At 35.0% G+C, this 18,702-nt stretch overlaps 1 protein-coding gene across 1 annotated transcript in view; it reads left to right on the top strand.

The window, feature by feature from the left end:
* The window catches only part of ATRNL1 (attractin like 1), a gene marked incomplete at its 5' end in the record, with an annotated part of 477,341 nt that overhangs the window by 115,302 nt on the left and 343,337 nt on the right, over positions 1-18,702 (top strand). Inside the window, 4 exon segments of the mRNA XM_032694659.1 lie at positions 371-584; positions 2,363-2,551; positions 7,401-7,610; positions 11,993-12,130. Of these exon segments, the coding sequence (XP_032550550.1) occupies positions 371-584; positions 2,363-2,551; positions 7,401-7,610; positions 11,993-12,130 (751 nt within the window).

Raw genomic sequence — 18,702 nt, 5'->3', positions numbered from 1 at the left:
ATTAGCCTAGCAATTAGTAATCAGTATAGTAGCCACTGGAAAATAACCAAACAGTTTCATTATGACCATTTGACCCGTATCAAATAATAGTAATCAGAATTTGAAAGAACACAGATTTTTAGTAGAAGAAAAGCATATAGTAGGTGGAGTTTTTGTTAGGGTTGTTTTGGGGAGAGGAGGGAGATGTTCAGCAACATAGAACAATTAAGATAAAAACTGTATGGATGTGATGATAAACTGAGATAAGAACATGATGAATTCTGAAAATGTGAAGTTGTTGCTGTTGAGCTGTTCTTTGAAATGTTTTAAATTAACAAAACAAAAGGCATTTTAAATAATTATCTCTCATTTGTTTCATTCTCATTCATAGAAAATTTCACCTTGGGTAGGTTTACGCAAGATCAACATCTCCTACTGGGGCTGGGATGACATGTCTCCTTTTACAAATACAACTCTGCAGTGGCTTCCTGGAGAGCCAAATGACTCCGGCTTCTGTGCCTATCTGGAGAGAGCAGAGGTGGCAGGTCTGAAAGCAAATCCCTGCACTGCAATGGCAGATGGCCTTGTGTGTGAAAAACCTGTTGGTAAGCAATCTCTTACACCCTGTTACTGATACTCTCATCAATAGCAAGCAGTTTGCGGTTTCATTTGTCTAAGAGGGATTTTTGGACAATTTGGATTAAATAATTACTTTTTTATTTTTTGAAAAATATGGAGCTGTAATCTAGAAAGCAGAAAATATTTATTTGTGAATTGGTTTGCTTGGCTTATTTTGTGTTACACCAGAAACCTTATATTTTGCCTCTAAATCATTAATAGTCAGTGATAACAGTAATTGTAATATGAAAGTGTCTGTGGAGGTGTTAAAAAATTCTGATTTTTCTTTTCTGCATCTCACTGAATATTAGTGAATATCTTAATAGTCTAAAAGACTGGCAAAAGCAAAATTCTTGTTTTGATCTTTTAGGTTTGTTTGTGCCCATAGTTCACTGTCACAAATAGTTACTTGACTGTTCAAATTAGCATTTTCATTCTCCAATTGGCCTCTGTTTCTCTTCATAGCTGTGAGGTTGAGCATAAGAAGTTCTTTAAATTTTACCTTCAGATTTATTTTGTGCGTTGCTGTAGTGGGTTGACCCTGGCTGGATGTCAGGTACCCACTAAAGCTGCTCTCTCATTTCCCCCCTGCAACTGGACAGAGGAGAGAAAAAAAACCCTGAAGGCTTCATGGGTTGAGACCTGGAAGAGGTCACTTACTGATCACCATCATGGGCAAAACAGACTCAAAGTGGGGATATTACTTAAATTTATTACTGACAGGATCAGAGCAAAAGAGTGAGAAGTAAAATAATCTTAAAACACCTTCCCCCCACCCTTTCTTCCTTCCGTGTTTTCCCTCCTCCCCCCCAGCAGTGCAGGGGGACAGGGAATGGGGGTTGCAGTCAATTGTTGTTTCTGCAGCTGCTCGGAGACAGGAGTCCTTCCCGTGCTCCTGTGGGGTCCCTCCCACGGGAGACAGTCCTGGATGGACTTCTCCATCATGAGTCCATCCCTCTTCCCAACCTGCTGTCCCGTGGGTCACTCCTCCATGGGGTACAGTCCTTCAGGAATGAGCTGTACTGACGTGGGTTCCCTACAGGGACCACAAGTTCTACCTGGGAAAACCTGCTCCAGCCTGGGCTTCCCTCTCTAAGGGCTGCAGGGGGGTCTCTGCACCCTGATGGTCCCCCATGGGCTGCAGGGGCACTGCTGCCCCACCATGCTCTGCACCACGGGCTGCAGGGCCTGAGCTCCAGCATCTGGAGCATCTCCTGCCCCTCCTTCTGCACTGACCTCGGTGTCCACCTTGTTGTTCCCATGTTCTCACTCCACTCTTCCCTGGCTGGAATTCTGCACAACAACCTGCTGTTCTTAATGTTATCACAGAGGCGTTACTGTCACTCCTGATTGGCTCGGCCTTGGCCAGCAGCAGGAAGCCCATCCTGGAGCTGGTATTGGCTCCATGGGACTCAATTGGTTATAGATGTCTGAGACGTATTTTATGTCATGTAATGTATGTACAAGTAGCTAAACTGGTATTTTGAGGCAATGAATATTAAATATTTTGGTTTAATATAGAGATAAAATTGCTGTGAATTTTTTTAAATGGCCTTTTAAAGCTATAGTATGACTTATGCTGAGTATTACTTGATATTTTTTATAAAATATGATTATATACAACAGCATAAATTTGGATGAAATTATCTATAGCTAATTAAGGAGGCAGTCACTTCAATAGAGATTTTTCTAGTGGAACATACGATTAAAGAAAAGGGAATTGAACTTGTGTTCGTAGTTATAAATGTTTGTGGTCCTTTTCCAGTCAGTCCCAACCAGAATGCCAGACCCTGCAAAAAGCCGTGCTCCCTGCGAACAACGTGTTCCAACTGCACAAGCAATGGTATGGAATGTATGTGGTGCAGCAGCACCAAGAGATGTGTTGACTCCAACGCCTATATCATCTCCTTCCCCTATGGACAGTGCCTGGAATGGCAAACTGCCACATGCTCCCGTGAGTATCTTAAGGAATGTCCATTTTTTCACTCTGAAGTATGAATAGGATTCAGCACATTCACTAAAGATGAAAAGAATTTCGAATTAATGACCTTATATAGCCACTAATGTGAGAAGTCAATACGGAGTATGTGTTTTCTAGATCCAGGTAAAATACTGTCAATTCTTTTATGATAAAATATATTAAGGCTTTTCAAACAGTATAAAGTATATATTGTTTTCATATAAAGAAAAATTATCATGACTGTTTGCATGACAAGTGTTAGTGTGCCAAATAATGGCCACGAGCCATTATTTAACAGCATGCTGTTAAAATTAGATAAACAATATGTAGAACTTATATTTATACAACATCAATTTATTAAGAAAAGGAAGTGTGCTGAGTCTTAAGGTTCTGATTTTCAGGTTCTGATTTATTTTGTCACAAGGAATACCATTTTCCTAATATGCAAAGATAAAAGCAAAATTATAATAATTAGAGTGATAGTCTTGAGAATATTGTAACACAAATGCAACCCAAATGATCTTAGTGTTCCTTAGATTCTTCTCCCTTGGAAATGCTGATTATTAACCCTTGCAGATTGTTTGTCCTCTCTATGGAAGCAGAAGGAATTCTGTTAGGCCATCAGACAGGTAAAGGAGGTACAGAAAACTTTTGTCTTGTGTGATCAGACTGGGCCAGGCTGCATTAACATTCAGAGTTGCTTGTTTCATCCTTTGTGGATAAAAGGCAAGTGATTTTTTTGTCAAGGAGCAAAATTATGCCCTGGATATCCCCTTTAGAAGTACATTTCATCAGAACTTGACACAATGCCTCTCTAGGAGAATTAAAAACCTACTCGATGTACCTTTCAGTGTTTATTTCAGCTGAAGTTACTTCTTCCCAATTCTGTAGTGACTGGACCTCATTAACTTTGACACCATGCAGTTCCAATGTATATCCATGCCATAATTCCTGTAGGTGCTGGAGCAAGTTGCCTAATGCCTTAGATTCTTGTCTTAGCTGAGTTTGTTTAGAACAATTCCTCAGTCACCATCCAGAAGACTGCTTCTTAGTAATTAATCTGTCCTTCAAGATTTGATTAAAATATTTTCTGTCTGTAAAGGACTTCAATCTAGTGTCACCCAAACCTCATATATAGGATTTCTGAAGTGTACCATTGAATTGTCCTTATTGCTCTGCTCTGAGAGAGTTTTTCTAGTTACTTCTTACTTCCTTTCCCTCTCCATAAGGGTCTTTTGATAACAACCTCTGGAACATTTTATTTCTGGATATCTGGTGACAGAATTGATGATCTTGACAACAGGAAGCAACTTGCTTTCAGCATCATAATTAGATGATGATTCTGATTGATTATGGATACAAATAAAAAAAAGCCCCAAAACAAAACACAAAAGGCAATTACTTGCTTGCACCTAGGCCTGAGGAAAATATTAAGTAAGTTCTTGATGTGTCTCTAATAGGAACCATTGATATATTCTAATCTTAGGAGAGAAAAATGGCAATATATACCAGGCTGCTACAGGATGGTTAGGAATATAAGGCATTGGAAAGCTTTTCTTTCAGGCTAAACTGGTCAAGAGCCCATATTCCTCTTAATTGAGATTCCTTCTTCATTCTTAATAATCACAGAATGTCATGAAACAATACCATGTTGAGCTGTTCTGGTAAACTGTTGGCTTAGTTTGTAAATTTTAGATATTAATCCAGGTTCTAGTGCCCAGGTCTAGTGGGGACTAGTAGTAGGGTTTACATGTTCCTTGGGACCATCAATCAGTCTATGTTTGGAATAGGAATAAACAAATAATAGGAACACCTAATCTCTTGTCCATATATTCGGAATAATAATGCAGTAATTATATAAAGGTTTCTCTCTCGTGATCATTCACTGAACTTTTTTTTTCCTCTCCTGTAAGGAATCAATTTGTAACCTATAAAACATTGATAATGAGTTGTGGTAGAACATAAAGAGATAGAAAATTTGAAGATAAAATTGACAGAACACCACAGGAATGATACTTAGGTTTTAAACTAGCTGATATTATGTCTACCTGAATTTTCAATTCAGTTTGTGTGTTTGTGTAGTATTTGCACATCATTCAATTTGTTTGAGGAACACAAAAAAATTATTCTTAATTTGATTCTACTTTTTGTCAGATCTGTAGAAGTTTATATTAAATAAGGCAAACAGGATTTGCTATATAGCAGTACATCATTATGTAAAGGCAATTTTGTATAAAAATGTATTTTCTGTTCAACAAATTAGAGAAAAACAGGATTGTGTCTGTAAGCAGTTTTCCCAGTTTTCTAGCATCAGATATCTTGCATTTAAAAAAGAAAATATATGTCCAAATGAAGCATCGTTCAGATATTGTTTTAGTGTAAATGACTTGAAAATTTTGTTAGGTAGATCTGTCATTATTGCTGCTAAAGTATTAAGTTCATTCCCTTATCAAGGACTAGTGGTTCTCTTTAACTTGGAGTGGACTGTAACTGTACCTTTTCAAAAAAATCGTTCTTGGTTTTAAAATTCTATTATTATTTTAAATGACTAATTTCTGAGCTTTTGGATGTTTTTCTCTGAATGAAAGAAATTCAGACAAGCATGTGTGATTTAAAATAAAAAATATAACAACTGAGAACTTCACATTTATTTCCACAGCTTGGGTTTAAAATGCAGAATGCTGTTTTATTGGTGACATTTTGTCATTTTAATACCTCCTTGCCAAAACCTTTCATTTCCACTCTTCTCTACATCTTCCATCCATTATGACTTTTGATTGAATATCTGACAGTGGAACAATCTCGGACCACCTTTAGAATTTCAAGGAAAATAAAATTTCTGCTTTAGTATCCCCTTCTTCCATCAGCAATAGCTTCTCAGTTAGCTCTCTTCAGCTAAATGCCACCACAGAGAATATATGAGGATTTTCACTTTTGATTCTGTTTTATCTTCCATGAAGATAGTGCAGCTGATACTTCAGAGCTTTATAAATAGCAACATGAGTATAAATAGCAGCACGAGATTTGTTTGGATCATTTACAGTGCATCTCTGAAAGGGCAAGTCAACCAGTACAGAGTGATGGTCTTTATTTTTCTGCTGATCTTCTAATGTATTCAACCCCCCAAATTTGTATCATTCAGCTTCAGTTCTGATGGTTTAGAACTAATTTGTCATGTGCTTGACAATTTTCAACAACAGTTGAGCTGTTGTTGAGCTGTCCCGCCTTTTTTCCCATATTTGAGAAACTTGAAACATTTCCTCCTGTTTGCATTGTTCCAAGTCTAATGATGCAAGAGCTCATGCTCCAGCTTTCTGCTCTGTTAAAGTGCTTTTGATATTCACTCAGGTTCTTAACTGGCTGTTTTCTTGATATCTCCATGTATCTTTAGACTACGGAGCATTTTTTCCTCTTATAGTTTCCACTACTTTTAAACTATTTTAATGGTTGCTGAAGTCAGAGAAGCTAGCTTTATTCTGCTCTCAATTTATTAAATTAGTAATAAATCATTCTGCTTAGTATATCCTTTATAGCATGGATTAAAGTATTCCCTTTGTGGACTAGAGTGGTCCACATAGCTGAGAATGTTAGTTGGATGTACTGGCTGCAGCTGAGCCAAATTACATGTTACGCTCATGTAGAGTGTACATGTTACACTCGTGTAGGAGCCATTTGAGTGTCCTTCAAAAAACCTCCATGAACCTTTAAACTACTTTCTTCTTTTTAAGAAGAAACTTAGATAATTTTGGCTTCCTGGCAGGATCTTTCTTACATTCATGTATGCTTTTAAAATTTAATTTTTGAATACCTATAAAGTTAATGTGAAAAGAGACAGGGACCCATAGTGATCAACGTTCAAATGATTCTGATACTAATTTAATTCAGTGCTGGAGCATTAATTAAAAAAATTAAGATGTAGCAGAAAAAGCTCAAAGAAGCTTGGTAATTTTAATGGTGTTCCTGAAGATACTAAAATGTTAATTTCTTATTAATAAGAAATGACGGTAGCTTCAGCATGGGAATTTTATTTGCTTCTAAACAGATTTAAAATATGAGGAAGACCAGTTAATTATTCTAAAGGAATAGAGTATAAAAGATCTAGAAGGAGATTTGAGTTTAAGCATGCAATTTAAAAAAGGAAACCTGATTAACTGATGAGAATCTTAAGATATAATTCAATTAAAGGGGATTGACTTATGACTTGTAGCTTAAGATGTGTAGTATTCTAGTTTGTTTCAAAAGTTCTCTGTAAGGAGACTGAGTCATATTTGTAGATGAATACTCAGGTGAGATCCAGAGGTACTTTATATCCAAATAAATTTTTGGTTTGAGTTTGAATTATCCTGGTTTCTTTTTTTTTTTTTTTTTTTTTTTTTTTGAATAATATTATCACTCTTGTTTGGATTACTGACCTTGTATTGAATTCTAGAGTTTTCCTGTTAGAAGGGCTGTTTATGTCAGTAAAATTAGTAATATGTGCATTATATATTAATAATAAGGAGAGGATATATATTTTTTGTGGGATTTAACGAAGATGTGTAATATTATTTTTCTGCTTCATTATCTTTGTTTATTTGTAATCTTTATTGTTGCATTGTGGTGTAAGAAACACCCGCTGTGTATTTTGTGAGGATGTAAAACTTTTAAAGAAAGCTGAGATATTCTTACTATTGTTACTGATATTTTTTTTTAATTCGCACGAGGAAATAGAGGTGCTAAATTGTTTCTTCATCAACTGTTGTAAAATGCTAGCATCTTACTAAAAAATACAAACAAAACCCCCCACCCAAACCCCCAAACAAACAAAACCCGTTGCATTAATATTGTATTCCATGTAATAAAGCTCAAAACTGCTCTGGACTGAGGACCTGTGGACAGTGTTTGGAACAGCCTGGATGTGGATGGTGCAATGATCCCAGTAACACTGGTAAAGGACAATGTTTGGAAGGATCATCACGAGGTCCAATGAAGCCTGTTGGTAATGAAATGGTGCTTGATGCTGGTCTTTGCCCAAAAGAGAAAAATTATGAATGGTCTTTTATCCAGTGTCCAGGTAAGGTCGGCTTCCATTCTTTCTTATATATGAAATAAGAGACATTTCTCTGTTTAAGCACAGCAAAATAACATAGTTGTTTGAAGTAACACAAATAACATTTGCATGAGAGATTTCTTTTTCCAACATATTTTTTTAAATTTATAGTTTGTTAGTCTCTGTCTATTGAACACAAATGTACTTCCTATCATGTAGGTTCACATGTGAAATGTGACACAAGTAGTTTAATCAAAACTGCCATTTATTTGTAAATAAGTTTTCACCCACCTTATCCTTCCAATTTTTAAAATCCAACTATATGAATTTGCTTCAGCTCTTGCTTTCTTTTGGCTTCCATATCCATAAAAGAAGTTATCCATAGGCGACTGCTGATGGGCAGAAGCTTCCCTGCTCCTCATGCCCAAGCACAACTGGCTGTGAGAATGGGGGGCTGTCAAATACCTGAGCCTCCAGGAGACATTTGAGACATTTGGAGTAAAAGAACATATGCTTATGTAATCTTAAAGCAAATCTCTACATTTAAGCCATATCCCTCTGATTACAGAATTTTAATTTTTATGTTAATTGGAAAAGTAAGGAAAACACTTGGTGCTTTAGGATGGTGGAAGGTGAGCTGGTGCAGCCTCCTGTGTGGAAATACTCCAACCTTGAAAGCAGCAGTGTAGTACTGCAGGCAAATGTAAAGCACACTGTGGAGTTTGACAGTCCTCCAGTAGTAATTTACGATAAATAATACAGCTTAAAAGACAGCTTGGAAACTTTTTTTTGGAATAAATAATGTACTTGTGCTAAAGGGTTTTTTTCCCAGCAAATGTTCTACTGCTGATAATTTTGGAAACTGGAGCTTCTCAAGCATCAAAACTTTCATGGGTACATGAAACTATGTTCACTTTCCAGGCTGCTTTTTTTATCAGCATGTTCTCTGTGTGTGTATGCATATATATGTGTATGTTTGTAAATAGAGAGTAAGGGGGTTTTTTTGAGTTTTAGAATAATGAAATGTAAAACCAAGTGAACACTGTCAAATGTTTTGAGTTAAAACAAAAAAATCCTTCAAATCATTTAATGCCATTTGCTGAACAAAGAAGCCTTATTTGGAAACAATTTCCATTCTATTGTATGAAAACTTCAATGCTTAGTCTGTATGTTAAAATACATGTACATTGATAAGTGCACTGCTAGCCTTTCAGTGCAATGCACAGTTTCTACCACTAGTGAAATTATCAGGGTTAAATATGTCACTTGTCTAAACTCTTTGAGTTAAAAGATTTCATTACCGTGTTTAATGTTTTATTCTTCATGGATAAAATTATGTATTCATTGCATATCCTGGTCAAGAATTCACTGAAATTCCAAATGCTTAATTCCAATATTCTCTAACTACTGGGTCATTGCTTTAGCTTAATTTGGTATGTTTTAATTTTTGTGTTATTTGAAGGATGATGAAAACAACCTTAATTGGAAATTTTAATTTGCTGCAAGTGATAATATTATCTGGTCATATATGACAGTTCTGAATTCTTACATTTTGTTAAGTCAAAGAAAATGGAAGAGATTTTTAAATCAATTTCAAAAAATTATATGCACAACAAGAACCAATGCAATCCTCTACTGACATGACACACCATTGAAAAAATGACATTTTATAATTGCTGATTTGCCTAAAAATATGTATCTCATTGAGAAAAGTGAAAAGTCAGAAGAATTGCACAGTTCAATAAATCTCAAAGTTGTTTCAGTGCAATCAAACTTAAGACATCAATATTAAATAATTAAAATAGTTACTAAAATAATGAGACCCTGTGATGATCATTTAAATAAGAATTAGGAGTTCAGTTTTAAAAAGTTATTTTTTCTTTAAATCCTTTTAATGTACATCACTGGCAGCAGTAAATTCTCCTCACACACAAAATTTGCTTTAGCTGAATCTTCAGTGAGGCTGCCCTGGAGAGAAGCAATTTTATGTTTAATTTGCTTTTGACCTCTGTGTTGCAATGGTTGGTGATGCTGACAATTGTTGGTAATTATAATTTTAAGAAAACACTAAAACTAAGAAAACATAGAAAAAGGATGTCTACATTACAATCTTGATCTAATGTAAAGATACTTCATCTAGTTTTAAACTAACTAGTTAGAATCCATTCACACTGCTTTTCAGAGGAGAAATTTAGACTTTAAAGAAAATCTTGGGCTTGCATTCTACCTAAACTGCTCTTCTCAAGGGAGGAGATGTCAACAATGTTTTTCTTTTCATGTATGGTATTTGCAGTTTTATTTATAATAATAGTTCAGTTAAAATAAGAATGTGATAAAATTCTATTCATATCAAAAGAAATACTATGACAACTTCTTTGAGGACTATTGATTTCAAAGTGACCAGTCACAAAAATAAATATTTTTTATACTACCTGCTGAATACTAATTTTAAAGATTTGAACAGACAGAAAAGGAGAATGAATTTAAAATATTTATCACCAACACAATTGCCCAGAGGTACTATAAAGAGGATGGATATGGACTACAAGGAAAACTAAATGCATGTATGAATGAACGTGAATAGTTTAGCCAACTATTCATCAGTGTGGCAGAATAATCTTCAAACTATAGGATATAAACTATTTATTTTCATCCAAACCACAAACTGTTCGATAGACTTACACAGACTTAGTCTTTTTTTAACCTTGTTTCAAGTATGTCAAATGATTGTTGTGCTTAGAATAAAATATGTTGATATAATTCATTACAGACAATATTCTATGAAAATACCAATAAAAATGAAATTTTGCATCAAGTGAAACTTTAATTCTATACCTTCTGTAGTATTTTTCCCTTCACCACATGAAACTAGTGAGTTTCAAACTAAATAAAGCATTTTTCCTACACTATGATACAGTCTTAATTAGGCAATCTTACTTTATTAGAACAATTATTTAATGTACTCTAGTTTTACTTTTGGTATTCTGGGCTGTATTTTTTTTTTTAACATTTTCTTTAAGTAATTTTATGTGTAAGACATTTACACAAAACCCAAAATGAAGCTGCAAGTCATGGTACTTTTGTGTAGCTTTTCCTGAGAATGGCAACAAACTGCAGAAGGGGAACCGTCCTGGAGGAGAACACCACAAAGGTGTTTGAGAACTAAGTCAAAATAGCGAGAAAACTTAATAGTACAGAAACATTTGATACTTGTTTGCAAGATTCTCTGAGCACAGTTACAAAAGAAGGAAGAGATTGTCAACTGGGGAGGTTTAATGGTTTATGAGCCAAGCCTGGCAATGGCTGTAAATATATTAAGTTACTAAATTATAAAACTGATCTAAAAAGTTTTAAATCATGCAGTAAGAATCTTTTTTTTTTTCTCCTAACAAAGACACGAATCACTGTGACATTTAGATTAAAAATCCAAATTTTAAAAAAATACAGTGTTACTGAGATAACAGTCCTCTGCTGAGTCTTACACCCAGGTTTGCCATGGTCTGACATTTGACAAGCTACTGTAATTGACAGTTTACTAATCTGCTGAGCACGATGAGCTCTGAGGTCCCACTTTATAGAGAGGTCATCCTTCAAAACCTGGCAACCGGATCAATGATTCTGCCAGGATTCACGTTGTGATTTTGCTGCAATAGTGATCAGTGCTTTCTGAGTTTTCCCAAAACATGAATCTCTGGAGTGGAGCTATGGCACAAGATCAGTGGTTTATAGTGCTCTTATTTTACAAAAAGCAATTTTATGCTTTCAAGGTCAGGTGTAAAAAAAACCAAACATATGTCAATAGAGTCCCGTTTTTTTCCTTTCATTGAAATCAACTGTAGTGAGGAGGGACTGGAGCTGTTTGATGTGGTCCTGATGTCCTTAAAATTGTTTTGTATGCTAAAGCAGGTCAGAACTGTTAAAAATAAGATGATATTTTGTTACTTTATTTTGGAAGTTCTGTCTCCCCAGTAGATAAAAATTTGGCTGCAAGTTGTTCATGTTCTCCATCACAGTAGCCTTTCAAGTGTTTAACAATGGGTTATAGGTATTGGGGTTTTCATGTAGTCTCAGTTTGTGACTTACTACCTCCTAAGAGATTTCTTAATTGATTGGACAGCATTTTAAAGCTATAAGGACTGGATGGCAGGAAAAAAATGGCAAAAAACCCCACTTTATTAGACACTTCAAATTCATATGTGACTAAAAAGTCAACTTTTGTGGTCTTTTGTGTGGATTGATGTTGCAATGCTATTTTAAAGAGTTTCTGTGTCAAAGTACAAACATATGCTGGTTGTTAGTCAGGACTAAACTACAATTACATTGTACTGCAATTTTGTAATCACATAGGTATGATTTTGTTCCAAAGAGCTATTTAGTAATGTAGCTTTTAAAATGTTATATTCTAGCTTGCCAGTGTAACGGCCACAGCACCTGCATCAACAGCAATGTCTGCGATCAATGTAAAAACCTCACAACAGGAAAACAGTGTGAGACGTGCATGCCAGGATATTATGGGGATCCCACAAATGGAGGACAGTGCACAGGTAAGTCCTTCTCCTGGGAGGAAAGAGAAAAATACCAAAATGACATTTCTGTTCAATGTTTACTTTATCCATTGCTGAACTGAAGGATTCTCCTTGAAGTGAAAGAGAGAATGGAGTCCGGTAACCCAGACAGGTTTTGTATATTGATGTAGGGCTGCTTTTTTGCTTGCATAGATGGTTTTAAAGTTGACAGTAACTCCTTCCCATAGAAATAAATTGCAGAAGTAGGAATATATTCAATATGAAAACTCACTAAGGTAGTTGACTTTGAATCTAGGAAGGTGCTAGAAAGTTTAGTCCCATTCTCCATTACTGATGTATTTTTAACAGAACCTTTGCTTCTTAAGGTGTATTTATTCATTTAAAGGGTTTGTTTGTTCCTCAGCACTCAGTAGGCAATGCATAAAGCTTCCCATCTGGTAAACTCAGGCACAATATGTAAAAATTGTGTTCAAGGGGATGGAAAGATTAATGTCTATCCCTATTGACAATTGAATGTTTTGCTGGTGCTTTATGATGCTTTAAATAATTCTTAATAGTTCTCTTTTTTTCCTGAAGTTGACAAAATGTTCTTTTGCTGTCTGTATCACCTTTATGGCAAAATGATGTATTCATACAGCTTTTATTCTTCAGGGATACATTAGCTATCAACTGAATAAGCAGTCCATCACCTTTAGTGAAATATGCATGGTGCAATAATGACTAAAATCAATTTATAAGACCGGTAACATTATAAATTTTACAACTTGTTTTTTCAAACCTAGTCTGTAAGAGCGCATATTTTTATTGGTAGACATGATTTTAACAGGAACTATTTTGACTAAAGAATGGTTTAAAAAATAAAAATGATAATTATTTTGAGGCTTTATCTGCATAGGTATATTGTATTCTGTAGTATAGAGCCCATAATAAATATGTTTACATCTTCAGGATATTTTGAAAAATTGAGTCATTGTGAACTGTTAGATTTTCTTCAGTATCATGATTACTGTCATAGAGGTGCCCAAATTGTGGGCCAGAGATTTCTGCAGGAAAAAATAGCAGTGATCCACAGGTCAATCACATCAATGTTACTGGGATATAAGAGGAGTTTGTGAGTATAGTTGAGATCGGGCACTGTACAAACATAAAGGAAGAAAGTGATGTTTCTGGTTTGGTTTTTTTTTTCCTCCTTCAATCTGGTAATGCTTTTGGTAAGACAGAAAAAAAATTCTGCATGGTTGCAAATTAAAATAGAAGCTTATGGAAAAAAATATAAGTGAAAGAAAGGACAATCCAGCTAGAAGCTGAGCTTACGTGTGACTGAAATAAAGAGAAAATAAGACAGGAAATTCTATGAAATAGCCAATCAAAGGACAAAAAAATCGTGAAGCCAGTCATCCTTGTTCCACCTTGCGTCACTTTGCTGCTGCCAACTGAGTTTCTGGCTGGACCTTACTAACATTTCTTTTATACTAAGACTAAACCTTCTGTATGAGGTCTACCTGAGCATGTGATGCATTTTTTCCTCCGAGCTCCTGAGTAATTTCTGTGCGGATCCATATTGAAAACTTTTTAAAGGAATGACAAGATAATGAGTATAACTCTTAAAGTACATATCTAATACTGTAATATTCTTCATATATCAAGTTGCTATAGTTACAAGCAACTTGGTTAATTCTTTGGTTATGAATTGGAGAGCAGTCAAAGCTGGGAAAAGAGGTTGTACTTGATCTCCGCAGTGGAGAGGTAAAGTGGTGTACATCGGGAGAAAAACTAAGAATTACTTTCCTAACATTCTTATGACATAGAATATTCTTTTCAGAGTGTCCTGACAAAAGTAATTATGTATTCAGTGCACATATTATGTTTTCTGCTGTCATGATATATGTACTTATATGTAAAATATGACCTCCATTTTATTTTGACTGTCAGTGATGCAGATTAAATGATTTGCAAGAAAACCTTCCTTTTCTTTTATAGACTGGATTAGCCTGTGTTGTTCCTTATATCCCTGATGATCTTGAAAGGAAGGAGAAGGAGATGTATAGCAAGCCATGCAGTCCTTGGAAAATTTTTTTTCCCCTTAACTATGTTAATAGTTTCCTAAATCCTTTCTGGTTATACTTCTAGGAGGTCATTCAAAAAGCTGTGAAAGAAGCTGACTCTCCACCTCTGAATGACCAGTTCTGTTCTGACCTTTGTCCAGGGATGGAAAAATTCTGTACTAATAAAATTTATTTTTTTTTCCTACTTTGGTGATAATGATGGCTTTATAACTGTCATCAAATAACTGATACATTTATAGTTGTACTACATCGTGTTATGCTATCGAATTTCTATGGAACGAGTAACAGTTGTTATAGGAGAAAGATATAATTCATGTTTCAAAAGGTTTTGAATAGTTGTGATTAAAGAATGGACAAAAAAATTGACTTTTCTGTATTTTCACTCACTATAATTGCTGACATTTCAATAGCTTTGAAACAGATTTAAGGACTTGCTTTGCATCCTGATATGATGCAGGCTTAATAAATGTGACAAACCTCAAAGAAGGAAAAAGAAAAGATGGAGGCATAATAACAGGCTTCAAATGCATGAAGGGAAGCTGAAAAGGGAGAATGATGATAAAATGCCTTCCTCCCCCCCCATTTTGGTTGAGGAGGAAGTAATGGTGTTAGACTGCAACAAGAAAGATTAAGGTGGAATACAAGCAAAATTTTCTACTGGCTAAACTGTAAAATAGATTGCCTAAAGATGTTAAGAAATCTGCATTATCACACTATATTTTTCAAATTTTCAAACATCTCTAGCTTTGGAAATGGGCAGTGGTGTAGCTGATTCCACGTGTCTTTCTCCAGTCCTGATTTTCAATAGAGTTTTGGGAGTGTGAGATCTAGAAAGCAGTATTCCAATTATATAAGAAAATGATCTATATGTAGCCAAATGGCTATGGATATTTACCATACTATGAGTCCTGAATGTTACCAAGATGTTACTAAGTTTCATACTACTTATTTTTAAATCTGTAGCATTTTTGTTATTGTGGAGTTAAAAAACTTTCCGTCTAATGCAGGTTTACTCTGTAACTGGCACTCTGGTTTATTTTTGTGTCAGAAGGGTGTATGTTGGTTCCTGATGGGCAATAATTTGACAATGATCATATTTTTTATAAATAATTATTATTCTTTTTCTTCTTAAAATAACCATTCCTAATACCAATTACTCATTTAAATTCTGTTAGTTGAAGTCTCTTTTCAATACAGAGAATGAGAGTTAGAGTTTGTATTCTGGGTGTAAAAATGAACTTTATATTCAGTAGGCCTAAGATGTGCCTTGCAGTAAAGATGTATGTGCTCCTTCAGTTCTTTGACATTTCATTGTACTAATATATAGTTTGAATTATTTTATATTTGATTCATTGCTGTATTCTATACAAAAATCAGTAATAAATTACAGAATTGTTTTAGGAAGTTAAAGGAAGTTCTGTGACTATAATTTATTACAGTTTTCTGTTCTTACACTAATTAAAAATGGTTTCAAGTAGTCTGTGGTTTCAAATAGGTAGCCATAATAGAAAATGAATTTAATTTCTTACCTTAAATTATGAAATAATTTTAGATGTTTGAAATACCTTGTATTTCTTCTTGGAAATAAATGATAGTGCACAATCATTTGTGGAAGTCCAGACCCTGTACACATGCTTAAGATTTGTAATCTAAGACATCTGTATGGCAAAGAAAAGTGTGAAGCGATAGTACCACACAAAGTTAAAGCATCCTTTTTAGGAGTTATCTCAGTGTGCAAGAAAATAAGAGGAGAAGGCAGAGGTGAGTTTTGAACATGAGGGAGTGCTCTAGCAAGAGGTAGGTTTGGGGTTCCAGACCAAACAAACCCATGAGGAGCCCTTGGAGTTTTAAATATAGTCTGTGACAGAAATATTTAAGGACTCAAATCCCCTAGTGAGCAGAATAAGGCACATTCATACTCTGGTGTGGTGTAGCTTAGACAAGAGATGTGCAGCTCAGCCTTGTGTGTTTCTGAGCAGGAGAAGCTGTTAAGATATGGGACACCTGGGAAGCCTTTTAGCTTCAAGTGTTGAAGACTTTGAAGACAGATATTCCAAATCACTTTGATTAATTTTTTTCTAAATTTTGGTCAAGTCCCATTTGAGGTACAATTTGGAAGGCATGAATATCAAAAGCAGTAATAGAAAATTAATCATTAAATATTAATTTATTTTGGAAACAAACCAACTTTGACTGTAGATGGGAGCAGGTCCTGGCTTGCTGTCCTGGTGGCTTCTCTTAGTGTTTTGTTTTCTTCAGGGTCATATTCTGTTATGTACTGCATGTCCAGGAAATACACAATTTTTTAATAGAAATTCTATAGAAATTCTAATAGAAAAAGTAGAGTTATATATGTACTACAGACTGCAGCATAAAACACCAGGATAAAACAGTTATGGGAAGTTTGCTTGGAAAAATTTTGTGTCATTTTAGCAACATTTTTTAGCATTGATTTCAAACTTATTAATCATCTACTATTTGTCAGTGTTAAAAAAAATCGCTCTAGCTGCTTATCATCTTGTCATTTTCCTTATGCATGGTATTTTCAAAAAAATTATTCTTAAAATTTATGAGATACCAGGAAAAAATTCTTTACAGTAACTTTTGATACACACAAGGAATGTATAATACATTTAATAATCATATAGCATAAGCATTTTGCTGTATTGCCATTTTTTTTCATAAAATGATAACATCCCAAACAGTGTTCAGTTTTCTCATAATTGTACTGCCAGTGCTGCTGCTTTTGCAGTCGGAGGAAAACTGTGAGTACCAGCACAGCAGGAACACTGTGTTTTAACTTGCACTGCTTGTTCTCTGAGCAGCCTTAAAAGGCTCAGTGTCTAAGACACTGATGACCATCCTGTAAAAGCCTCTGACCAGGCAGCCTGTTGGGGTGGAGTTTCTTTAAGCAAGTCTGTAGAGTTTCTATTGCCTTGATAGATCTGTTGCCCTCTCTGCTATCTCACATTGGACATTTCTAATGCTTCCTGCCCCAAATTTGGTTTTTAATGATCTTGTTTGAAAATGTGAAGTTAATTTTTTACTGGAAACATTAACATTTTTTTACCAGAACTTCAAATTATTATTAAAAGTGAACATGTTACCAGTGAGTATAAACTGTGTGCATCAGCCAGTAACACACACAGCAGCCAGGTGAGAGGTCTCGGTGACTTTTTTGTTCCTCTTGTCCGTAGAGAGTAGGACAGAATAAATTTGAGCTGTTTTTCTTTTAAAGCATCTATCTCTGTAAGAGCATGTCTTTTGTAGTGTCATTGTGTAACTTGGTACTTTTCATCTATATTTTTATACATATGTATACATACATCTACACACACTGCTCTTTGAATGTCTTCCACATAAACTTTGACATCTATGCATTAGCCATCCAACTTACTTGTGCCTCAAGAGATTAAAAAGAAATCAGATGGGTATATTTGTGATTTTTGTGTTGCTTAAAAGAATAAAAAGTAACACTTACTAGTGACTTGTTGACACCTAAGTTATATTTAAAGTAACAGGAGGGTAGTCCATGGTGTTCAAACCTTGCTGCTTAGAAAATGTGATTATTCTGCTGAGTAACTGGCAGCTGAGATGTGGGGGTTTGAGAGAAGAGGCCAAGGATGGCACAAGTCATTACTTCTTTTGTCTACAAAAGAGAGACATGAGAAAGATGTTAAACTCATCATGGCAGCAAATTGAAAATGGTCTCCTTGGATTTTAGGTTCTGTCTAGCTTTGAAAGATGCCTAATTGGTAGCTTACAGCTTCTTTTCTCTGGCACTATTTCTGTCTACCTATTCAGCTGTAGCAACCTTTATAGCATTTTTTTTTTTGGTCATGATACTCCATGGAGGAGCTGATACTGATTTCCTTCCTTTTCCGTCTCTCCAAAACAAATACTGTTCAAACAGGACAAGAGGAAATGACCTCAAATTGCACCAGGGGAGGTTTAGATTGGATATTGGGAAAATTATTTTTCATTGAAAGACTTGTCAAGCACTGGAACAGGCTGCCCAGGGAAGTGGTGGAGTCACCATCTCTGTAGCCACGTGGATATGGCACTTGAGGATACAGATTAATGATGATCGTGGTGGTGGTGTTGGGTTGATGATTGAACCTGATGATCTTAAAGGTTTTTTCCAACCTTGATGATCTTAAAGGTCTTTTCCAACCTTGATGATTGTATTATTCTATGAAAGATTTTAAAACTATAGCTTGTTTAACTAGTGTACTCATTTATTTATTTGCATTAACATTTTCTGCTTCTACAGAAAGTGGTGATGCATGTCCAGAAGCATGTTTTTCTAACCTGTAGTAATAGTTGGTTTTAATAGCACAAAAACAGCTGTTCCCATCTATTAATCTTCAGTGAGCAATGACCTGATGCTTTGTTCATATCACGTATTATTTAGAAACAAAAGACGGATGTTCACAATCCAAATTAATATAACATAATGCATTTCTATATAAATGATTATATGAAGAAAACAGAAAAAATAGAATATCTAAATTTTGGGTCTCA

The sequence above is a fragment of the Chiroxiphia lanceolata genome, chromosome 8, assembly GCF_009829145.1.
Source record: "Chiroxiphia lanceolata isolate bChiLan1 chromosome 8, bChiLan1.pri, whole genome shotgun sequence".
NCBI classification, from domain to species: Eukaryota; Metazoa; Chordata; class Aves; order Passeriformes; family Pipridae; genus Chiroxiphia; species Chiroxiphia lanceolata.
This window is presented reverse-complemented; position numbering and strand designations above follow the sequence as displayed.